At 35.5% G+C, this 26,158-nt stretch overlaps 1 protein-coding gene across 6 annotated transcripts in view; it reads left to right on the forward strand.

Moving 5' to 3' along the window:
• NF1 (neurofibromin 1) overlaps positions 1 to 26,158 on the forward strand; it is a 275,386-nt gene that overhangs the window by 100,339 nt on the left and 148,889 nt on the right. For all 6 annotated transcript variants that reach the window (XM_010861452.1, XM_010861457.1, XM_010861455.1 and 3 more), the window contains 6 exons: positions 2,132 to 2,305; positions 3,587 to 3,709; positions 3,965 to 4,039; positions 9,222 to 9,353; positions 11,463 to 11,597; positions 15,099 to 15,212. In XM_010861452.1, coding sequence (XP_010859754.1) covers positions 2,132 to 2,305; positions 3,587 to 3,709; positions 3,965 to 4,039; positions 9,222 to 9,353; positions 11,463 to 11,597; positions 15,099 to 15,212 — 753 coding nt within the window. The remainder of the gene's footprint in view (positions 1 to 2,131; positions 2,306 to 3,586; positions 3,710 to 3,964; positions 4,040 to 9,221; positions 9,354 to 11,462; positions 11,598 to 15,098; positions 15,213 to 26,158) is intronic.

Below are 26,158 nucleotides of genomic sequence, written 5' to 3' on the forward strand. Positions count from 1 at the left end.
TCGTACATGGGGTAGCTCCTCTCGGCCACCGCCCCTGACCTCGGGTGTGGGGTAGCTCCTCTCGGCCGCCACCCCTGACCCCGGGCGTGGGGTAGCTCCTCTCGGCCACCGCCCCTGACCTCGGGCGTGGGGTAGCTCCTCTCGGCCGCCACCCCTGACCTCGGGCGTGGGGTGGCTCCTCTCGGCTGCTCCGGCACCATCGCAGCCTGGCGCTGTCCGTCGCTGCCCCTGACCTTGGGCGAGGGGTAGCTCCTCTCAGCCATGCTTCTGCATGGTTCGTCGCAGCCGGCGCGCTATAGTTTAAATCATGCTTAGCACTGAAACTCCAGTACTTTGGCCACCTCATGTGAAGAGTTGACTCATTGGAGAAGACTCTGATGCTGGGAGGAATTGGGGGCAGGAGGAGAAGGGGACGACAGAGGATGAGATGGCTGGATGGCATCACTGACTCGATGGACGTGAGTCTGAGTGAACTCCGGGAGTTGGTGATGGACAGGGAGGCCTGGTGTGCTGAGATATCATGTGGTCGCAAAGAGTCAGACATGACTGAGTGACTGATCTGATCTGATAAAAGAAGCAAGGGAGTAAACAACAAATAAATATAACCCTAAACAGATCAGAACCAGCTTTAATTTACACCAGTCCTAGACTGCAGATCATATGTGAAAAGCAGTTCTCTTTTTTCAACTTCTAAATTTTATTATTATTTTTAGTTGTATTACTATCTGTATTAGGGTAGGTAGTATAACAGCTCAACACAATAGAACTTTCTTATACTTAATGAAATAGTACTGAGTAGCTCTGTAGGACAGTCGCCCTCTTTGTGATTTCTTAGGACCTTGGCCAGCAAAGATTCTGCCATTTTTTTTCATACATGGCTTTTATAGGAGTTGTTTCCATTCTCCCAGCCAGAAGGAAAAAAGATAGCATAGAAAAAAGCATGCTGAGGATTTTTGTGGTCCAGGCCCTTAAATGGCATGGATCACTTTCATTCACATTCCATTGATTGAACTCATTCATATAGCCATATTTAACTGTAAGAGAGGCTGAAAAATATGACTGTAACTCCAGAAACAAGAGATGAACATGGAGACCAAAGAACGAAGGAGCTAGGGGAAAAATCGGGAGTCAAGGATAGCTTAGACTGCTGTCTCCCTAGAATTCCAAGTTATTTCTTTATGGATAAAAAATTATTTATCAAGAATACCTGTTTACCAGGTATTTACCTATTCAAATAAAGCTTGAATAGTGAGGAAAGTTTTATGGAAGAGGTGTGGAACCTTAGTTGAACTTGAAATAAGAAAGGAATTTAGATTAGAGAAAGATGAGTGTTATTCAAGCCAGGGAAATCAAGAAAATAGATCTAAAAATGTTGAAGGTATATTCAGAAAAGTTAGCTAGAAAGTGGAAGGTTCTCACAGGCAATTATAAGTGAAGATGAAGAGCAGATAGTGAGTAATCTGGAAGACATTGTGAGCCAGTTTGAGTTTCAACTTTATTCTTTAGGCAGTTAGAAAAAATCTAAAGATTAGGATTAGGAACTTCCCTGGTGGTCCAGGGGCTAAGACTCTGTGCTCCCAATGCAGAGGACCCCAGTCCGATCCCAGGTCAGGGAGCTGTATTCTACAAGCTGCATAATTTTCTGTGAAGAATGGAATTTAGAGCAATAGAACAGCTTTCAATGTATTGTATCCTTAGTTAGAAGGCTGAAGGTTGAATATAGCCTGGAGTTTTAGGTAAAGATGGAACAGTTTGAGATAGACCATAACCAAGAAAGAATAGTGTTTAGAAATTAAAGGTAATATAAAAAGAGAATTTGATTGGCTAAATTCAGGGTTGAGAAGTCAAGTACATTGTTTGGAAAGGACTGTTTCTCATGTTCCTTTAATAATTCAGCAAAGAAAGGGAAGAACAGATTCTTTTTTTTATTTTTATTTTCTTGATTCAAGAATCATTTAAATTATGACAACTACTTAAAATTATGAAATTTAAAGCCACGAGTATCAATTATGTATCAGTATTTCTATAGAGAGTACAGTTTTTAGTGGCTGGTAATTTGTTACTTTATTAGATCAGTCTGAAATCCAAGAAATTTCATATATTACCTCATTGCTGTATTTGAATTTTGTAGAAGTTGTTTCTGGACAGTCTGCGAAAAGCACTTGCCGGCCATGGAGGAAGCAGGCAGCTCACTGAAAGTGCTGCAATCGCCTGTGTCAAACTGTGTAAAGCAAGTACTTACATCAATTGGGAAGATAACTCTGTCATCTTTCTGCTGGTTCAGTCCATGGTGGTTGATCTTAAGGTAACATGCTTATTATTTCTCTTATACAAACTTAAAAATATTAAATGAAAAATAAATCTCTTGTATAAATACTATACTAGTTTATTTTGAAGATCATTGCTAACACAGAGGTTCTGAGTCTTCTTCCTTGTGGCTAAGCTGGTAAAGAATCTGCCTGCAATGCAGGAGACCTGGGTTCAATCCCTGGGTTGGAAAGATCCCCTGGAGAAGGGAACGGCTACCCACTCCAATATTCTGGCCTGGAGAATTCCATGGGATTGCACAGAGTTGGACACGACTAAGTGACTTAAAGCTCAACGTTCAGAAAACTAAGATCATGGCATCTGGTCCCATCACTTCATGGGAAATAGACGAGAAACAGTGGAAACAGTGTCAGACTTTATTTTGGGGGGCTCCAAAATCACTGCAGATGGTGACTACAGCCACGAAATTAAAAGACGCTTACTCCTTGGAAGGAAAGTTATGACCAACCTAGACAGCATATTAAAAAACAGAGACATTACTTTGCCAACAAAGGTCTGTCTAGTCAAGGCTATGATTTTTCCTATGGTCATGTATGGATGTGAGAGTTGGACTGTGAAGAAAGCTGAGCACCAAAGAGTTGATGCTTTTGAACTGTGGTGTTGGAGAAGACTCTTGAGAGTTCCTTGGACTACAAGGAGATCCAACCAGTTCATCCTAAAGGAGATAGATAGTCTTGGGTGTTCATCATGTGAAGGGTTGACTCATTGGAAAAGACTCTGATGCTGGGAAGGATCGGGGGCAGGAGGAGAAGGGGACAACAGAGGATGAGATGGCTGGATGGCATCACGGACTTGATGGACATGAGTCTGAGTGAACTCCAGGAGTTGGTGATGGACAGGGAGGCCTGGCATGCTGCGATTCATGGGGTCGCAAAGAGTTGGACACGACTGAACAACTGGACTGAATTGAACTTAAGTGACTTTCACTTTTACTTTTTAAATTCATAGGACCTGCTTTTGCTACTGCTCCTCAGGCTACATTAAGTGGCTTAGAATATGAAGAAAACACAGAATTAACCAGTTTTCTTAAATTTCCATAAATATTCAGACTTGGGTATAAAATAATGTAGAAATTTGGGCCTGAAAGGAACCATATGTGGTCTAGTAAGAATTTTATCATGAGCCACAATATTAGTACTTTATGTTTCTTCTGGCAACTACATGTTACTGCCATCTGTGTGGATTATATGTTATTATTAAATACTAGTAGAAAAAACACTGCGTGAAAAGCTTTTGTTTTCGCTTGGAATTTTCATAGAACCTGCTGTTTAATCCGAGTAAGCCATTCTCGAGGGGCAGTCAGCCGGCAGATGTGGACCTAATGATCGACTGCCTTGTCTCTTGCTTCCGGATAAGCCCTCACAATAACCAACACTTCAAGGTGAGAGCATAGATTTGGATCAGTTTCATTTACCGATGCCGTTGATCCTTTATAAATGTGAAATGAGTAGAAAGATGATAGAGTGCACCTTTATCAGAATTTCTTTTTATATGTTAAAGTTAATTTCAAGATCCTAAAAAATATATTCTGTTTTTTAAACATTTCTTTTTTGTTGTTCCTTTTGTCCTCGTATATATTACTATATATTTTTCTCATAGAAAAACATAGTTTACTGTTTTTTTCTTTCCTCTGTAGATCTGCCTGGCTCAGAATTCCCCTTCTACATTTCACTATGTGCTGGTAAATTCACTCCATCGAATCATCACCAATGTAAGTCCAAAAGGTATTGCTAAATTGCTTAAAATTTTTTCTTTCTTCCTATCTTATTTCTTTTTAAGAAAGGTGTTTCTGGTTTACAAAAGATTTTGAATATAGATGTATGATACAGGAAGATTTCTCATACAAGATTCTATCTAATAACTGATATACAATTGTATTTTTCATATTTAATCTGGATCCCAGGACCCTTACTGAAGAAGATGGAGTTAATAGGATCCTTTGGAAAGATTAAACTTAAAAGATTTTTGGATCAAAACCCTTGAGAAAAGTGTCCCTTAAAATATAACTTAACATTTTCATCCTAAAGCTCTATGTATTATTTTAATACTCAGCTGTTTCCCAGCATTTGATACATTCTGAATTGTCACCTTGCTGTTTAAGTTAAAAGTAGCAGTATTTATGTTGTAGCCCATTATGTATATTAAAGAAAAATCGTGAGTCATATTTGTACTTTTATTCCTTAAACAAATGAAATGATACTTTGAGGTGTTTATATGATACAAAAACATATCAGACAAAATAAGTTAACACATTAAAAGGTACTTGTGAAGGCTTCAACTCTGATGTCAGTATGTTAAGTGGAAAGATAGTAACCTTACCGTATTTGGACCAGGGATTTAAAAAATTCTGTTCTTCTAAATCATATTTTGAGGGTTTTCAGGTGTTATTTATAGTAGCTCCACTTTCATCCATTTTTAGATATTCACATGTATATGTAAATTGTTCAACTTTTTCCTTTTTTCCTCCCTTAAAAAAAGACTTTAATCATTGTTAACTTAGGTATACTTGTCCTCTTTATATAGTCATATTTCACTTTAAGAGTGTGTCTCTGGGGAGTTAAAGATGTCCTTCCCACCTTCATTGCCTTGGATGTATTGAATTATACCAAATTCTGCCACATTTTCTTTTATCCATTCCTGCAGAAGAGTAATAACTATTAATAAAACTATTAGTGACACATTTAGTTTTTCTCAGTGGGGTGCTAGTAGCATTTTCGGTCAGGACAGTCTTTGTTATGCTTTGTGTATTGTAGGACATTCGGTATCCTTGGTCCTCATTTCATTAAGTACCATTTGCGCCACTTCCTTCCTCTCCCATCTGTGCCCCTAGACTTTATGAATAACTAAAAATGCCCGAGGGAATGATTCCTCTCTCAGTTGAGGATCAGTTACAAGTAGAAGTAACATTAACTACTATTTCTTTCAAAAGGGAAAATTTAATGAATCTGATATGGCAGATAAGGTATATTTGTAGTAAAAACTTAGAAAATTTTATGCTTTCCTTTTGCCAGTGTAATGAGCCAGGACATTGTGCCCTTAAGGTTTATTTTCAAGGCCATTATTTAAAAAGAAACAACAATGATTTTTATGTTTCGATTTTATGTGTAATTCAGAAATAAAATATTACTACTTTTTTTATCCTTTGGCTTATAATACTAAAAACATTCCATTTACATTGGATGGTTTACATAAATGCTTAAAGCTTATATTTAATAAACCCAAGTATATACTTTTTAGATACTCTGTGGCTAGTTACTTTAATTGTGAAATATTTTTGTCTACAATTGAATATATAGAGCACTTTCAAGCATGGACTTGGCACTGCTGTAAGTGGCTGAGCTGCTCCTTTGTGGGTTTAAAGCATGCCTGGAGTGGTACTTCATGCATGCCTCAGTGTATATGGTGAAGTGGTTGTGCATCCTCCTATACTCTAATGCGTACTGCATGTGTGAAGGTGGAGTGTGTCTGTATCAGGCCACGTCTAAGAAATCTATTTTTGTAAAGAAAAACATGTATTGATTAAACTTTAAAAATATTAAGTAAGCATCAGTAACCTTTTAATGAGTAGCTTGAAAAGGAGCATAAGTTTGAGTCTATAAAATAGTTTTAAAATTGGACCTTACATAATGATACTTTATCATAACATAATAGATTGATAAATTGTTTCTTGTTAGGGTTTTTCTTTCCTTTGGTTTGAGGCTAATACATACTGAATCTAAAGTATTTTCTGACTGAAAAGGACTATGTGTACATAAGCAAATTTATAGAATTGACTATTATGGAATTCACTGAATGTAGTTATTATAGAAATATTTTGTCTTGAAACCACATGAAGTTTTTCTTAGGTATTTGAACTCCTAATCTTAAATTTATTCATAGTAAAAGATTTTCTTTTAAATGATTCTTGGTTCAATACACCTCATGAGCTCTCTTCTTCCTCGGTTCTTTAGCCAGTTCACAGATTTTTAAAAATTACCGCATTCTCAAATTAGATAAAAGTTTTATTACTGATGTGGTTTTGAGGGTTTATGTAGAAGTAGTAATAATGTTTGCAGTTTTGTTTTGCTTTCGTGACACATACTCATATTCAGTTCATAAGTACTGTTTTTAGGTCTAAAAGAGTCCCCCCGTTTCTTCTTAAGAAATCTGAAAGTCTAGTAACTGTTCAAATTTGATTATAATTTAAGCTTTTTATCCGTTTCGAAAATGATACGGGTAGTTCTGTCATCTTTTTTATTATGGAATGCCATAAGTGATAAATTTTAGCTATAAAATCTTTGTTATGTGCTTAATCTTTATAGGCTTCCTTTAGGTTAGTTTAGATATGTTGTTATCATTGGGAAATAATATATACAATAGGAACCAAATATTTCACCCATCAGTGTAACATGCTGTAGCTGGTATAGTACTTAATACTTACTATTGTTTTTTCCTTATAGCAATTTGCTGTAGTTTACTTATGGATAGTTCACATATTGAGAATGAGATGATCTCTTTCTGCTGAGAGAAATTATTTCCAAGGCATGTGAAATTTATTGAAATAATCATGAAGAATTGCCATATGATTTGCTCATATTATAAAAGTATTGCCATTTACTTGACAATAAACTTAGGATTTTCAAGGACAAAAAAGAATAAATCTACTTTAATTGACTAGTTTCTGAAAGGACACATTTAATAATTGCTTGGAACCCTAAAGTTTTTACCAACTACATGATGTCCAGGTTTTAGTGCCTGTTTTATTTGAAAGTGTATCTTTTACTTTAAAATGAATGACTTTATTTGTTATATAAAATAGCAATTATGTCAGGAACTACATCTTAAGTTAAAATCACGTAGGGTATACCTGGTACCATGAGACAGTTTCAGCAGCTATCACAATGACATAATAATTTGGATAGGATGTTACATGGGATGCGTATGTCTTTAAGCAGTTTCTGACATTATGAGTTCAGTATGAGGTCTCAGTATGAGACCCTTATCTCAGTGCATTTTGTGATTATTCAGCTTTTGTTACTTTAAGTTGATTAACACAAGCTGTATAAATTAGTAAGTATATGGAAATCAAGGAGTATTGATTGCCCGGGGCAAGTCAGCTGACCAAATTGACTAAAGTTTAAGGAATTCACTATATAACTAAACTAATAAAACTTAATTGTTTGTTAGGAAGTAAATAAAGAATTTGAGAGAAAAATGGAGACAACCATACTGTCCAAATAAAAGTATTTCTTCCCTCATAGCTTTGAAGTTTTTTTGTGAGCGGAATTAAGTATTGATTTTATTTTGTAAATTGGTTTTATAGTACACTGTAGATGTGTCTTGGCTTCCCTGGTGGCACTAATGGTAACGAATCTGCCTGCCAATACAGGAGATGCAAGAGACGTAGGTTCAATCCCTGGGTTGTGAAGATCCCCTGAAGTAGGAAATGGCAACCCACTTCAGTATTCTTGCCTGAAAAATCCCATGGACAGGGGATGCAGGCAGGCTGCAGTCGATGGAGTCACAGAGAGTTGGATGCAACTGAGCACGCACACACACATTCATAGATGTGGCTCCACCTGCCAAGTGGAGAATCTGCCTGCCAAGCAGGAAACGTGGGTTGATCTTTGAGTTGAGAAGATTCCCTGGAGTAGAAAATGCAACCCACTCCAGTATTCTTTTTTTTTTTTTTTCCACTCCAGTATTCTTGCCTGGAAAATCTCTTGGACAGAAGGAACCTGGTGGGTTACAGTCTGTGGGGCCACAAAAGAGTCAGACATGATGTAGTGACTAAATAACAATTCAGTAAATAGAGTTTATAATCCCAAATCTGAGGTTTAGGTAATATAACCCGATGCTCCTCAAAATATTCTAAGGGTTAGGGCTAAAAAGATGCTGAGAATTTAATTAGCTTAGTGTTGAATTAGAAGGAACTTGGGAACAGGATATGAAGCTATTATATCCCCTTATCTACTGTTTCAAATTGTTCTTTCAGGAATTTTTTATTACAGGAGTATTATAAAGCCTGTATTTTAAGTAATCCTGTTCCTTGCATACTCTCCATTATGTAGTGAAAAATTCATCCAGTCATTTTTGTATTCACAGAGAGACAAACTTAATAGTTTTAGTGATTTTCATAGCTGTCATTTTTCATAATATAGTTATTACTTCATTTAAAAGTTAAAGATAAACTTTCAAATAAAATAGGCACTAAAAACTAGAACCAAAGCTAAACAAGTTGAACTACAGAAAGATATTTACATAAAAAAAACCAGTTACCTTTAAAAATATTTAGCTATGATCATTTTGTCTTTGTGGTGATCATTAGTCTTCTCACATATTGTGCCATCATTGCATATCAATTTAAGATTATAGGTTTACTAATAGCTTTATCTCATTTACTAATTTCATGTTGTAATTATCATTGCTGTTTGTCTGTAGGCGTATAAGTAATAGTTTACCACATATTCCTTCAACACTGTTGAACCATTGATCTCTTTTAAAACTGATAACAGCATTCTTGCTTTGGGAAAATATATACTATATATGCATACGTTTTTGAAATGTGTAAAACATTAAACTTACAAAAAAAAAAAGATTGGCTACAGATTTAGCTCTCTAAATCTTTGTCTTTCAGATTCATTAGATTATCAGTGAGAAAAGACAGTCTCATATGTTCATGCTCATGCAGTGGGCTATTTGTCTCATGTTCATTATGATATTTTAAAATAGATGTATGGTTTGGTGTTTGAATTAAAGACATTACTTGAAGACTTTGGAAATCATAGTGTGTGTTTGCATGGTCTTAGAAAGTTTCTTACGAAGTAGTCAACCATGAAATCACAGTGATAACCAGAGCATATAACTCGTGCAGATTTGGACTTTTCTTTCGTATGGTCTCTGTTTTCCCCCAGTCTGCATTGGATTGGTGGCCTAAGATTGATGCTGTATATTGCCACTCAGTTGAACTTCGAAATATGTTTGGTGAAACACTTCATAAAGCAGTCCAGGGTTGTGGAGCACACCCAGCAATACGAATGGCACCGGTAAGATTAATCATGAATTTTGAATTCCACCCTCTTGAGATTGCATTTTTTCAGTGTCTTTATCCCATTCTTGCTGTTTTGATTATTTTAGAAAATCAAATAAGACTTTTCAGTAACAATTGTGGTATGTCTAATACTGCAGTATTGTTGCAATGCTAGTTAATGATGTATGTTTTCCATTATTTCAGTGGGTTAAACTTATTTTTCTTAGAGATATTTTCTAACAAAATGCTGTTAAAATCTTAGTGAATGTCACCTTTTCTTTTTTTGTTTCTTTTTCCTTTAATTTTTCCTTACTAGTAAAATACTTTGATTAGCTCTTTATCTTTTGGGGATGAGTAGGGGAAACTGACTCCTGGGCTAGAGTGAATGTTCCTGCTAAGTCACTGTTTTGCCCATTGGATGCTACATATTGCACACAGGAAATTAGAAATAAAATTCAAAGTTTATATTTAAAAATATCTCATATTTCATTAAACAAAAGGACAAAAACCTTCAGTGCTGTTGGGCATTATAACAAACACTTTTCTCACACATAAACATTGGGAATAATTGCTGCATGTTATAGATAACGCATCTGCTTGCTTACATGGACATTTTTTATTAAGAGTCCATATATGCTGGATAATCTCCCATCTGTGTAATTTGCATATGCTGCTGCTGCTAAGTTGCTTCAGTCATGTCTGACTCTGTGCGACCCCATAGACGGCAGCCCACCAGGCTCCCCCGTCCCTGGGATTTTCCAGGCAAGAACACTATGTGCATATAAAAGCATACATGTCAAAAGCATGTATTTTTGTTTCCTTCTAAAAAAGAAAACGGGAGATGTTTTATAAGAATAGATAAAAAAGGTAGTAATGGATCCAGAATATGATGTTGGATTTTTGGTTGAATAGCATCCATAATTATAGTATTCTACAATAGTATCTCTGTAATTGAAACACATTTTCCATGATTGAATTTTTCTCAAAGAAAGCTTTCTTTGTTCTATCAGTGTTCTTCTGGCAAAATACATGCATTCTGTAACTTGAGAGATGGAATGCCATTAAAGGAAAAAGAAAAAGTTAAACTATTAAATACAGAGATTGCCTGTCTAGCATATTCCATCAATTCTAAGAAGCACCTGTTTAACATTTTTGAATTTGGGAGTGGATCTTATTTGTATCATATCTTGCAGTTGACAATTTTCATTCCTTATGATACATAAAATATTGATGCATCTTACAGTTGATAATGTCATTGTTGTTTCTATGAAGTGTTTATGTGTATATGAGATATTTTATTACATGAGTTACTCACTATATCTGTGAGAGCTATAGAATAAATATCTTATCCCTGTTTTAACATTTGGAAAATTGTTTTTAACATAGGAGTCAACCAACCTTATTTTAAAGATTTTAGTATCTTAGCAGATTTTCACTTAAACTTTTTGCAAGATTATATAAGAATATATATAAGATTATATAAGAATAATGTAAGAGGAAGGCTGAGCACTGAAGAATTGATGCTTTCAAGTTGTGGTGCTGGAAAAGACTTGAGAATCCTTTGGTCAGCAAGGAGATCAAATCAGTCAATCCTAAAGGAAATCAACCCTGAATATTCATTGGAAGAACTGCTGCTAAAGCTGAAGCTCCAATACTTTGGCTACCTGATATGAAGAGCTGACTCATTGGAAAAGACCCTGATGCTGGGAAAGATGGAAGGCAGAAGGAGAAAGAGGTGCCAGAGGATGAGATGTTAGATAGCATCACGGACTCAGTGGGCATGAATTTGAGCAAACTCAGAGAGAGTGGAGGACCAGGGAGCCTGCCGTGCTGTAGTCCACGGGGTTGCAAAGAGTCAGATACAACTTAGAGCCTGAATAACGACAACAAAAATGAGAACAATATAGACATTGCAAAAATACTTTTTGCTTTTTAAGCTTGATTGTGTTAATCTTATACTTTCTATTGAATGTTTCTACTAATACCACACATTTGGCGGTATATAATATGTCCCTTTATTTTTCAAAGTTTTTAAAAAATAGTTTTATTTGAAAATGTTGAATAGCTATTATCATGATTCTGATGTCTGATTCTTAGAAGGTGAATGTCATGTTTTTGTTTTTAGAGTCTTACATTTAAAGAAAAAGTAACAAGCCTTAAATTTAAAGAAAAACCTACAGACCTGGAGACAAGAAGCTACAAGTATCTTCTCTTGTCCATGGTGAAACTAATTCATGCAGATCCGAAGCTCTTGCTTTGTGTGAGTAGTTTTTATAAAATTCCTTGAAATTATTATACTAACTTAATTTGGTTTTACTAAAATGCCAAAACCTTGAAGGTGATTGTTAGCTCAAGAACACTTACTGAACCTTCCTGATCGTACATGAAACTTGACATTCCTAAGAAAGTGAACTTACAGAGATTACTAATATAATTAGATCAGATCTGACTCTTTTGTCTTATTTTTTTCTTATCATTAAACTAACATATTTTGGTGAGGTCTTCTGTCCATACCCTGCTACCAGATTATGTATTATTCAGATATAATCCTAGGATGGGGTTTGGATATAATGAAGCAGACATAAGTCAAGTGCTTCCTATATCTGTTCAGTTGTTTTTTGTTTTTTTTTTTAAAGTCTCCAATCACTGTTGCCTAAAAATTGAGTTCTTCTATCCTTATTTCTTCCTATCATCAGCCTTTTATTATCACTGACTTTTCCTGGCTATACTGTTTTGGGAGGAAAAGGAGATAAAAATGAGTATGGTTAGCACTCAAGTATTGTGGTTACTCTTGTCTTACAGCCTGAGTTGGTATTAGATTCCTGAGAGCATTACTGTAATACACAAGATAATTAGGAACTAACAAATGAAAATGAGTGGCAGTTATATGAAATGCTGAAAAGCATGGCCTCTGGAGACTTATTAGCTATGTGATTTGGGTGACTTAACCTCTCTATGCTTTAGTTTTATTTCTTGACCACAGCACAGGTCCTGCAGGATCTTAGCTCCCCGACCAGGGATTGAACCCATGCCCCTTGCTTTGGAAGTGTGGAGTCTTAACCACTGGACCACCAGGGAAATCCATGTGCTTTAGTTTTCTTATTTGAAATATTGTGATAATGATAATAATTCGTATTAAGCAGACTGAGATATTACATGTCATTCTCTTAGGAACAATGCAGAATATATGCATAATGAATACTACATAAATGTTAGGATGTTATTACTATTATTAAAATACAGTTAACATTAACATTATTAATGCCCCAAACATAGCAGAAATATATTTTGAAGCTCATAGCATAACATATTTAATGTCTGTGGAATTTTCCAGTCCTGGGAAAACAGTATCTGAAACAATTTCCTGTTGCTTTGAGTAACAGGCTTAAGTGCTAAGTATACTTTTAATTTTGATGGTATATTTTTCAAATTACTATACTGTAGAAGTATATAAACTGATGTCCATAGTTTCAAGAGTTCTTTGAACCCCCTGAATTTAAAAAATATGTTTTTCTAAGAGAGGGAGGAGAAACAGAATTCCCAAAAGGATTAGTGACCCCCAGAATGGCCTATGTTGTTTTGAACTCTTTGAAAAGTCCATCCAAATTTGGAAGTCTGATAGAAGAAATTGTTAGAACTTTGGTATGGAAAAAGTCTTAAAATCTATTATTAAGACTTTATAAAAGGAATGAAATACCTTTTCCCCTCATTTCTTTGTTATGTAGCACACATTACTTGAGGTGTTATTTCATCATGCATGTCATAAATTAGCATCACTCTGTTTGCGTGGATGTAATTCAGGATCAAAGAATGCATCAAAGTCACCAGTGCCTTCTGTGTTAAATATTTTATTGTCAAGGAACAAGAATTTAAGCAATTTTCCAAGTTTGAAATTAGCAGGCAGAAACAGATCAAAGTTGAAATTATTTTCTTTGCTGCCATCTAGTGGTTAAACCACTTTTCTCAGAGTAATGAAAGCTATGTTAAAATAGTGAAAGATTCATTGTAAATATTTGATTATTTTGTATTTTTACTTATAAAAAACCTAAATTTTTGTATGTAGGATAAATATAGGAGTAAATATTAAATGATCTCAATCATGATATTTTAAAGTAATGTGTTTTTATTGTCTTCTGTCTTTACTGTCTCTATCTTAAATCATATTACTCTGAATTTTTCAAGCTTCCTAATTGTTCAGCTTACATCATTTCCTGCTTTCTTTTAATCATTTCTCTCCACTAAAGTTACAGCGATCTCTGCAAAAAGCAAATATTATGCTTTCTGCCCAGCTTAAAGTCTTTTGGTTGAAATAGCTTTGAGGATAGAGACTGAACTCCTAATAGACCTATAAGGTCATGCAGCTTTTGACCCCCACCAATCACCTCTGCAACATCTAGAGTTATATTTGTCTTTACCCTAGTTATGATGGCCTGCCTTTCACTCCCTCTTCCTACATTCCTTCCTGCCTGTCCATGCACTTGCAATCCTCTGCCTACAATATGCTTCCCTCTCCTCTTCACATAGTAATTCCTACTAATTCTGAGCTGTTATCACAGCCCTAAGGAAGCATTCCTGATTATACCACATTTTCCTGTTACAGGTGCTCATACCAGCATGTAGCTTCATACTTCTTTTTCATTTGCAGTTTAAACTTGTTGATCTGATTATTTTCTGTCCTTTATACATTTTGTTTTTAATTGAAATTATATATATATATAGTTCAAAATGTCCTATTTTCTGATACATAAATACACACACACACACACACACACACACACACGCATGGAGGTAAGGGAGTTAGCAAAATAAAATAAGAGCACTAGTTGTATTGGCTTCACTGAAATGAACCATATATGCTTGAAATGGAAATAGATTCTTCCAAGTTACAAGGAAGCATTTTAGTCTCTTTAAGTAGGTAGACATTCACATTTATATATACCATTTTGCTTTGTATTCAATGTCTTTCTACCGTGAAAAAGCCTGAAGTATGGGTATCTGGAGGTGTGGATTAACATTAACACTAATATTACTAGTGTTATGTGAATGTGGTTAGGTCCTTGTGTTGGACAAAAGGGCAACACAAGATAACTGTGTCATTCTCATCAAGCATGCATGTACTTTGCCTTTCATCACAGTAGTTTTGAGATCCAAAACCATAAGTTCCAAATCAGAGATATATTATTTAGTCAATGTAGTGTTGCTGAAAAAAATAATTTATTTCTCCTATTATTGATACAATTTCTTATGAAAAGCTAGTACCTAGTTTTTGTTTTAATTAGAATTTTCTCTGGATATTATTTAAATTAATGAAGAAGTATAGATGTAGATTAAGAGAATTCTTAACAAGAGCAGTTTTTATAATTAATTTATTTACTTTAATTGGAGGATAGTTATTTTACAATATTGTGGTGGTTTTTGCTATACATCGACATGAATCAGCTGCGGGTACACATGTGTCCCCCCGTCATGAACCCCCCTCCCATATCCCTCCCAGCAGCTTTTTAATTTTAAAAAATCTTACAGTGTTTATTTTTGAGGTAAAATTCACATATGATGAAATTTGCCTTTTTAAAGTGACAGTTCACTGGGTTTTGGTATGTATACAAGGTTGTGTAGCCATCACCGCTATCTAGGTCTAGAACATTTTTATCACCTCAAAAATAAACCTAAAACCCATTAGCAGTCAGTCTCCATTCCCTCCACCCTTTGGCCCCTGTCCTGTGATTTTGTTTTTAATTGAAATTTGCTTTTTTCTTTGCAGAATCCAAGAAAACAGGGGCCTGAAACCCAAGGCAGTACTGCAGAATTAATTACAGGGCTTGTCCAGCTGGTCCCTCAGTCACACATGCCAGAGATTGCCCAGGAAGCGATGGAGGTAAGGGGAAAATGAATTCTAGGCTCTTAAATGTAACATTGTAACTATGTAGATTCTCTTTTTTTAATTCTATTCTTTAAAAATTTTTTCCTTAAGAATTTTTTATCCAATTTTTAATGGTTACTTTCCATCTAGAGTTGCTACAAAATATTGCCTGTATTCCCCATGTTGTACAGTACATCCTTGAGCCCACCTTACATCCAGCAGTTTATACCTTCCATTCCCCAATACCTGTATTGCCCACCCCCGGAACTCCCTCTACTGGTAACCACTAGTTTGTTTTCTATATTTGTGAGTCTGCTTCTTTTTTGTTATATTCACTAGTTTGTGGATTTTTCGGTTTCCACATATAGGTGATATCATATGGCCTTTCTCTGACTTATTTTATATAGCATAATGTCCACCAAGTCCATCTGCATTGCTGCAAGTGGCAAAGTTTCTTCCTTTTTTATGACTGAATAGTATTCTATTGTATGTATATGTGTGTGTGTGTATATACATTCATGTATATAAAGACACATTCATATGTCCATTGATGGACACTTAGGTTGTTTCTGTATCTTGGGAATTGTAAATAATACTGTTACAAACATTGGGGTGTATGTATCTTTTCTAATTAGTGTTTTTAGTTTTTATGGATATGTACCCAGAAGTGGAATTGCTGAGTTATATGGTAGTTCTATTTTTAGTTTTTTAAAGAACCTCCATACTGTGCTCTACAGTGGCTGTACCAATTTACATTCCTGCCAACAATGTACAAGGGTTCCCTTTGCTCCATGCTCTCGCTATCATTTGTTATTTGTGTTCTTTTTGATGACAGCCATCCTGACAGGTGTGAAGTAACATCTCATGTGGTTTTGATTTTCATTTCCCTGATGATCAGGGATGTTGAGCGTCTTTTCATATGCCTGTTGTCTATTTGTATGTCTTCTTTGAAAACGTGTATTCAGTTCTTTTGCCCATTTTTTAAAATTGGGTTGTTTGGGGTTTTTTTTAAATGTTGAATTGTATGAGCTATTTATGTATGTTGAATATTAATCTCTTATCAGTCATATAATTTGCAAATATTTTCTCCCATTCAGTAGGCTCTTTTTGCATTTTGTCAATGGTTTCCTTTGCTGTGCAAAAGCTTTTAAGTTTAATTAGGTCCAATTTGTTTACTTTTGCTTCCCTTGCCTTAGGAGACAGATCTAAAAAAAATACTGCTACCGTTTGTGTCAAAGAGTGTTCTGCTTATATTTCCTCTAGGAGTTTTATGGTTTCTGGTCTTGCATTTAAGTCTTTAATCCATTTTGAGTTTATTTTTATGTATTGTGTTAGAGAATGTTCTAATTTCCTTATTTTATGTAAGGAAAATAGCTGTCCAGTTTTCTCAGCACCACTTATTGTAGAGGCTGTCTTTTCTCCATTGTGCATTCTTGTCCCCTTTGTCATAGTTTGACCGTAAGTGCATGGGCTTATTTTTGGGTCCTGTATCCTGTTCCATTGATCAGTGTATCTGGTTTTGTGCTAGTTCCGTACTGTTTTGATGACTGTAGTTTTGTAGTACAGTCTAAGGTCAGGGGGCATGATTCCTCCAGGTCTGTTCTTTCTCAGGTTTGTTTTGGCTTTTCTGAATCCTTGTGTTTCCATACAAATTAAAAAAATTTTTTTTCTTATTCTCTGAAAAATACCATTGGGATTTTGATAGGGATTGCATTAAATCTGTAGAGTGCTTTGGGTAATATAGTCATTCCAACAGTATTGATTCTTCAACCCAAGAACATAGTGTATCTATCAATCTGTGTGTTATCTTCAATTTCTTTTATCAGTGTCTTTCAGTCTTTTGGAGTATAGGTCTTTTGCCTCCTTAGGTAGGTTTATTCCAAGGTATATAACTTTTTTTTTGATGCAATGGTAAATGGGATTGTTTCATGAATTTCTTTCTAGTATTTCATAATTAGTGTAAAGAAATGTGGCAGATTTCTGTATATTAATTTTGCACCCTGTAACTTTAGTGAATTTATTGATGAATTCTAATAGTTTTTTGGTAGTTGTCTGTAGGATTTTCTATGTGTATCGTGTCATCTGTAAACAGTGACAGTTTTAATCTTCCTTTCCAATTTGGATTTCTTTAATTTCCTTTTCTTCTCTGATTGCTGTGACTAGGACTTCCAAACTGTGTTGAATAAAAGTGGCAAGAATGAGCATCCTTGTCTTTTTCCCTTGATTTTACAAGGAAATGCTTTCAGGTTTTCACCATTGAATATGATGTTAGCTGTCAGTCTGTTGTAAATGGCCTTTTTTGAGGTATGTTCCCTCTATACCCACTTTCCAGAGAGTTGTTTTTGATCACAGATTGATGTTGAATTTTATCAGAAGCTTTTTCCTGCGTCAGTTGAGATGGTTGTAGGATTTTTATTTTTCAGTTTGTTAATGTATCACATTGGCTGATTTGTAGATATTAAAACATTCTTGCATCCCTGGAATAAATCCCACTTGATCATGGTGTGTGATCCTTTTAACGTATTTTGCTAATTTTTTACTAATACTTTGTTGAGAATTTTTACATCTGTATTCATCAGTGATATTGGCCTACAATTTTTTTGTGATATATTTATCCAGTTTTGGTATCAAGGTGACGGTAGCTTCATAAAATGAGGGAGGAAGCAGTCCTTCCTATGTAATAGTTTGGGAAGGATAGGTGTTAGCTCTTCACTAAATGGTGGAATTCACCTGTGAAACCATCTGGTCCTGAGCTTTTGTTTGTTGAGAATTTTTTTATTATTGATTCAATTTCATTACTGGTGATACAATTTCAATATGATCTGTTCATATTTTCTATTTCTTCTTGAGTCAGTCTTGAAGATTGTACCTTTATAGGAATTTGTTTTTTTTTCTAGAGTATCCATTTTATTAACATGTAACTGTTCATAGTACTCTCTTATGATCCTTTGTACTTATGTGGTGCCAGAAATACAACTTCACCTTTTTCATTTCTGATTTTATATTTTAGGCCCTCTCCCTTTTTTTCTTGATGAGTCTGGCTAAAAGTTTATCAGTTTTATCTTTTCAAAGAACTGCTTTTAGGTTCATTGATCTTTTTTTTTTTTTTTGGTCTCTAAATATTTCTGCTCTGATCTTTATGATTTTCTTCTACTAACTTTGGGTTTTGTTTGTTCTTTTTTTCATTCCTTTAGGTTTAACTTGTTTATTTCAGATTTTTCTAGTTTCCTGGGCTAGGCTTCCTCTTAGAACTAGGGGGAATCTTCCCTCTTAAAACTGCTTATGTTACATCCCATAGATTTTGGATCATTGTGTTTTCATTTTCATTTGTCTGCAGGTATCTTTTTATTTCTTTGATTTCTTCAGTAACCCATTGGCAACTTCCATATATTTGTGCTTTCCATATTTTTTTCCTTGATGTCTAGTCTCATAGTGTTGTGGTTGGAAGAGAATCTTGATATGATTTCAGTCTTCTTAAATTTATTGAGACTTGTTTTGTGGTCTAGCATGTGATCTATCTTGGAGACTGTTCCATGTACACCTGGAAAGGAGTGTTTATTCTGCTGCTTTTGGATGGAATGTTTTCTGTATATCTGTTGATCTAGTCTAATGTGTTGTTTAAGGCCAGTGTTTCCTTATTGGCTTTCTGTGTGGATGATCTGTCCATTGATGTAAATGGTGTGTCAAAATCACCTACTATTATTGTGTTACTGTCAGTTTCTCCCTTTATATCTGTTGATATTTGCTTTATGTATTTAGGTTATTCTCTGTTGGATGATACAGAGACACATCATATTATTACAAAAGGATCCAATCCATCCAAAAATAAAACTTTATGTGAGTCTAGTAACAAAGATTTAAAATATATAAAGCAAAAATACATAAAATTTCTAAATATATAATATAAAAACATGTAAAAGGACAGATAGACATACATAGTTATAGCGAGATACTTAAGTATACTTTTCTCAATATCTGATAGAATAAGCCAGCAAACAAATAGTAAGTATAGAAGATTTGAAAAACATGATTATCAAATTTGACCTATTTGACACATATGGAGAACTACATTGAATAAGTGCATTTTCTTTTCAAGTACATGTGGGACATTTAGTATATCTTGAGTAAGTGTCATACAAATTCTGAAGGATTCAAATCATTCAGAATTTTTTTATGACTGTATTGAAATTAAGCTAGATAGCAAATAACAGAAAGGTTTATGAAATATCAAGTGATTTTGACCCTTGAACAGCATGGATGTGAACTGTGCAGGTCCAGTTATATGCAGATGTTTTGGACATATTGAAAACATTTTTGTGTATTTGTGACAGTTTGAAAAAACCTGCAGGTAAATTGTTGGCCTCGCAATATCAAAACAATTAAGAAAAGGTATGTCATGGCATATAATATATCTGGATACCAGTCTATATTCTCATTTTGGGGGGATCATTTATTATATCTTTTTGCTTTTCTTAATTGAAATATTACAAAAAAAAAAAAATTTTTTTTGGCTTCCCTGATGGCGCAGTTGGTAAAGAATCCACTGCAATGCAGGAGACCCTGGTTTTGATTCCTGGGTTGGATAGATCTGCTGGAAAAGGGATAGGCTACCCACTCCAGTCTTCTTGGGCTTCCCTTTTGGCTCAGCTGGTAAAGAATCCACCTGCAACATGAGACCTGGTTTTAATCCCTAGGTTGGGAATATCCCTGGAGAAGGGAATGGCTAACCACTCCAGTATTCTGGCCTGGAGAATTTCATGGACTGTGTAGTCCATGGAGGTCATAAAGAGTCAGACACGACTGACTGACTTTCACTAATTGAAATATATTTGATTTACAATATGTTAATCTCTGCTATACAGCAAAGTGGTTCAATTTATATATATGCATTCTTTTCTAATATTCTTTTCCATTATGTTTTATCACATATTTCCTGTGCTATACAGTAAACCTTGTTGTTTATCCAAATATTATCATTTACTACATAAAATATATATAAATATACTATAAAAAGTTAAAATTTACAAAAGCCTACAGACTGTACATGATGTCTTTCACAGTCAAAAGAAATGTAAGCAAATGTAAAGATGCAGTATTAAATCATAATTGCATAGAGGATTTCCCTGGCGATTTAGTGGTTGAGACTCGGCCCTTCTAATGCAGGGTCTTGAGTTCCAACCCTAGTCAGGGAATTTAAGATCCCATGTGCCACCTGGTGTGGCCAAAAAATAAAAAATCCTAGCTGCATAACGTTAACTGTACTACATACTATACTATTATAATAACTACATATCTGTGTTTTGTTACTGTTGGGTGAGCTCAAGTGTCGTATCTGCTTAAAATATTCTCTGAGAAGTTTATCTCTCCCATTAAATTGTATATCCGCAAAAAGCGATCTCTTGGGTTCTCATGTATTTTTCATCATGTTTGATGCAATACCATACCTTGTGACCTACACAAAGTGCACTAGCAATGAAAGCAGAGAAAAGTCATGACATTAAAGTTGAATTGTTTGATATGTGCTAAAGATTGAAATACACAGCTGTGGTTGTCTGCCATTTCAAGATAAATGAATCCACTGTACAGACTGTTGAGGGAGAAAAATGGAAATTCATGAAGCTGTTGCTGCAACTACTCCAGTAGGCATGAAACCTTGTCTTTTTTATTAAATGTCTTTCTCATATTCAAAAGACGACTTTTATGTGGATGCAGGATTGCTGTAAGAAAGGTATACCTGTGAAAAGACAGCCTTCAGAATGGGAGAAAATAATAGCAAATGAAGCAACTGACAAACAACTAATCTCAAAAATATACAAGCAACTCCTGCAGCTCAATTCCAGAAAAATAAACGACCCAATCAAAAAATGGGCCAAAGAACTAAATAGACATTTCTCCAAAGAAGACATACAGATGGCTAACAAACACATGAAAAGATGCTCAACATCGCTCATTATCAGAGAAATGCAAATCAAAACCACAATGAGGTACCATTTCACACCAGTCAGAATGGCCGCGATCCAAAAGTCTACAAGCAATAAATGCTGGAGAGGGTGTGGAAAAAAGGGAACCCTCTTACACTGTTGGTGGGAATGCAAACTAAACTGGAACTGCCTTATGACCCAGCAATCCCACTACTGAGCATACACACCGAGGAAACCAGAATTGAAAGAGACACGTGTATCCCAATGTTCATCGCAGCACTGTTTTATAATAGCCAGGACACGGAAGCAACCTAGATGTCCATCAGCAGATGAATGGATAAGAAAGCTGTGATACATATACACAATGGAGTATTACTCAGCCATTAAAAAGAATACATTTGAATCAGTTCTAATAAGGTGGATGAAACTGGAACCTATTATACAGAGTGAAGTAAGGGAGAAAGAAAAACACCAATACAGTATACTAACGCATATATATGGAATTTAGAAAGATGGTAATGACAACACTGTATGTGAGACAGCAAAAGAGACACAGATGTATAGAACAGTCTTTTGGACACTGTGGGAGAAGGTGGGGGGATGATTTTGGAGAATGGCATTAAAACATGTATAATATCATATAAGAAACGAATCGCCAGTCCAGGTTTGATGCAGGATATAAGAAGCTTGGGGCTGGTGCACTGGGATGACCCAGAGGGATGGTATGGGGAGGGAGGTGGGAGGGGGGTTCCGGATGGGGAACACGTGTACACCCGTGGCGGATGCATGTTGATGTATGGCAAAACCAATACAATATTGTAAAGCAAATAAAAAAAAAAAAGAAAGGTATACCTATTGACTTCAGCGTGATTTGAGAAAAAGTGAAGTCTTTATGTGCCAAGTTGAAGCAAAAGGAAAGTGGAGAATCTAAAGCTAGACAATGTAATGTCTGCAAAGGATGGCTTGATAATTTTAGAAAGAGGTTTGGCTTTAAAAATGTCGAGATAAAGGAGAAGCAGCTTCTGATCACGAGGCAGCAGATAGGTTCCTAGACTCCATTAAGAAAATTATTGGTGAAAAAGGATATCAGCCTGAACAGGTTTATAATGTGGATTAAAAGTGCCTTATTCTAGGGGGGAAAAAAAATGCCACAAAGGACATTTATTAGGAAGAGAAGCAAGCACCAGGATTTAAGGTAGGAAGGGATAGGCTTACCTCTACTGCTTTGTGCAAATATAGTATGATCAAAACTGCCCTAATCTATAATATAAGGCTTCTAACTTCCAAGGCTGGAAAGGAAAAGAAAGATACCCGTTGCTAGTCTTTTAGTTGTACAAGAAAGCCTTCACAGTGAGGATCGTTTTTTGGATTAGTTCCATCAGTGCTTTGTTATTGGAGTGAGGAAGTATCTTGCCAGTAATGGACTGCCTTTTAAAATTCTTTTGATACTGGACTGTGCCCCTGGCCACCCAGAATCCCATGAGTTTAACACTGAAGATGTCAAAGTGGTCTCATTGCCCAAAACATGTCTCTAATTCAGCTTCTAGATCAGGGGTTCATAAGGACCTTGTAGGCTCATTACACATGGTATTCTATGGAAAGGATTGTCGACACTATGGAAGAGAACCCCAGTAAAGAAAACATCATGAAAGCCCGGAAGGATTACGCTATCAAAGATGCTATCATTGTTATAGAAAACGTTGATGCAGCTTGTAAACATGAAGTAAACTTACAATATTGAAAAATACTGTACTGCACTTTAAATGTATTTTCTTTATGATTTCTTAGTAACATCTTGTTTTTACTAGCTTTATTGTAAAAATATAGTATATAACACGTATGACATACAAAAATATGTGTTAACAACTGTTTTATTGGTGAGGCTTCCAGTCAATAGTAGACTATCAGTAGTTAACTTGTTAGGCAGTCAAAAGTTATATGTAAGTTTTTTTTTACTGCATGGAGGGTCAGCACCCCTAACTCCTCATTGTTCAAGGGTCAACTGTACTTTGTTTTTATTCATATTCTGCTAATAAAAGAATAAATTAGTATAGCCATCATTAAAAATTGGTTTGCAGTATCTACAAAAGCTAAACATACACCTTAGCAATTCTCCTCCTAGGTATGTATCCAACAATATGTTTACAAAAAAAACACATATAAAATATTAATAGCATAATTTATAATATTCCAAAAAGCTGTAATAGCATATTAAAAAGCAGAGACATTACTTTGCCAACAAAGGTCCGTCTAGTCAAGGCTATGGTTTTTCCATTGGTCATGTATGGAAGTGAGAGTTGGACTGTGAAGAAAGCTGAGCACCGAAGAGTTGATGCTTTTGAACTGTGGTGTTGGAGAAGACTCTTGAGAGTCCCTTGGACTGCAAGAAGATCCAACCAGTCCATTCTGAAGGAGATCATTCCTGGGTGTTCATTGGAAGGACTGATGCTGAAGCCGACACTCCAATACTTTTGCCACCTCATGTGAAGAGTTGACTCATTGGAAAAGACTCTGATTCTGGGAGGGATTGGGGGCAGGAGGAGAAGGGGACGACAGAGGATGAGATGGCTGGATGGCATCACTGACTTGATGGACGTGAGTCTGAGTGAACTCCAGGAGTTGGTGATGGACAGGGAAGCCTGGCGTGCTGCGATTCATGGGGTCGCATAGTCGGACATGACTGAGCGACTGAACTGAACTGAAAAAGCTGTAAACAGCTCAGACATTTATGAACAGTAGAAGAGATAAATAATTTGGATTATTTCATTCCATTGATTACAGCAATGCAAAAAGAATAAGCTACTGCTAAGTGCAAAGCATGAGTGAACCTCATAGACATGATATTGAGTGAAAACAGCCAAACACAAAAGAGAACATACTGTATGATTCCCTTTATATAAAGTTCAGAAACAGGCAGAGGTTATCTATGGCGATAGAAGTCAGAACAGTGGCTGTTTTTGTCAAGACCTGATGACTGGAAAGGAATGTGCAAAAGGCTTCTGAGTGTTGATACTGTTGGTCTCAGCGTTGATTATATGGGATATATACTTTGTGAAAACTCATCACACTATATATTTAAGATTTAGTGCTTCATTATTTATCATGCTTTATTTTGCCAAAAATGTTTCAGCACTCATTGTTAGACACTCGTTGCTTGTATTAAGTTGTTATAAAAATAACTGTGGTTTCGGACTGTGAATTTTAAATCATTATTGTTGTTGTTGTTTGGTCACTAAGTCACGTCCAGTTGTTTGCGACCCCATGGCTTGCAGCATAGCAGGCTTCCCTGTCATAACAAGGCTCAAACTCATTTTTATTAATCAAAATAGGAACCGTTACAATCTTGTTTGCCAATGAGAAATAAGTTTTTTTATTCCTGTGGTGTAAAAATTTGTGCTTGGGGTTTGATGAACTCTTAGAAAGCATTTTCTGCCTCCTCCTGGTTGTGGAAGCATTTTCCCTGCAAAAAGTTGTGGAGTTGCTTCAAGAAGTGGTAGTTGGTTGGCAAGAGGTCAGGTGAATATGGTGGATGAGGCAAAACTTCTTAGCCCAGTTTGTTCAACTGTTGAAGCATTGGTTGTGCAACATGTGTTTAGGCATTGTAGTAGAGCATTGGGCCCATTCTGTTGACCAATACTGGCTACACATGTTGTAGTTTTTGGTGTATCTCATCAACTTACTGATCATTCTTCCCAGATGTAATGGTTTCACCAGGATTCAGAAAGCTGTGTGGATCAAATAGGGAGCAGACCCACCACACAGTGACCAAGACCTTTTTTTGGTGCAAGTTTGGCTTTGGGAAGTGCTTGAGAGCTTCTTCTAGGTCCAACCACTGAGCTCGTCATTACCAGTTGTCATATAAAATCCACTTTTCATCGCATGTCACAATCCGATTGTGAAATGGTTCATTGTTTTTGCATAGAATAAGGGAAGATGACACTTCAAAATGATTTTTCGATTTGCAGTCAGCTCATGAGGCACCCACTTATAGAGCTTATTCACTTTTCCAATTTGCTTTAAATGCCAATCAGTCATAGAGTAGTTGGGTTCTTTGGTAACTCCTCATGTAGTTGTAAGAGGATCAGTTTTGATGATTGCTCTCAGTTGGTCGTTGTCAACTTCTGATGGCCAGCCGCTGCACTCCTCATCTTCAAGGCTCGCGTCTCTTTTGCAAAACTTCTTGAACCACCCCGCACTGAACATTCATTAGCAGTTCCTGGGCCATATGCATTATTAATGTTGCAAGTTGTCTCTGCTGCTTTACAATCCACTTTGAATGTGAATAAATTAATAACTCAAATTTGCTTTTTGTCTAACATCATTTCTATAGTCTAAAATAAATATCAACAGCAAGTAATGTCATTAGCAAAAAACCATAAAGCAAGAAATGCACATTAAAATGATGTGTAACATAAGCACATTTATTTAAGAATGTATTCTAATGTCAAACAACAAAGTTCAACAATGTAAAAACCACAGTTACTTTTGCACCAAACATATTTGTGTGCATTGCTGTTGGTTCTATAAACAGGTATATTCTTTGCATTCTTTTTGGAAAGCTCTTTGACAGTATTTGGCAGGAGCCATACAAATGTCATTTTTTTGGTCCAAATAATTCCATTCCTGTAATTTTTTAATCCTATGAATATAAATAAAAAGGAAAAAGCTGCACACATATATGGTTACTGCTCTTAGTTATAATAGAACATAAAGGGAAATTTAAATATTCACTGTAAGAGAATATGTTCAAATTCAATAACAAGAGGATGATATTTTAATTTGGTGAACTATTAAGCATCCATTAAACCATGCAGGTCACATAGCAATGTGGAAAATTATGAAATGTCAAATGAGTATACTGTGTGTACAGTTTTGTTAAAATTATATGTGGAAAGTTTTAAAATAGAAAGGAACATGGAAAGGAAAATAACCACTGAGGGAGAGAAAAGGCTAATAGATTTTCTTTGAATATTAAAAAAAAATGTTAAAACAAAATTTTAGAGAATTTGCCACTTAAACTAAAAATGTCAGTAAATAGTA

Source organism: Bison bison, unplaced genomic scaffold (assembly GCF_000754665.1).
Source record: "Bison bison bison isolate TAMUID 2011002044 unplaced genomic scaffold, Bison_UMD1.0 scf7180017864472, whole genome shotgun sequence".
Classification (NCBI taxonomy): Eukaryota; Metazoa; Chordata; class Mammalia; order Artiodactyla; family Bovidae; genus Bison; species Bison bison.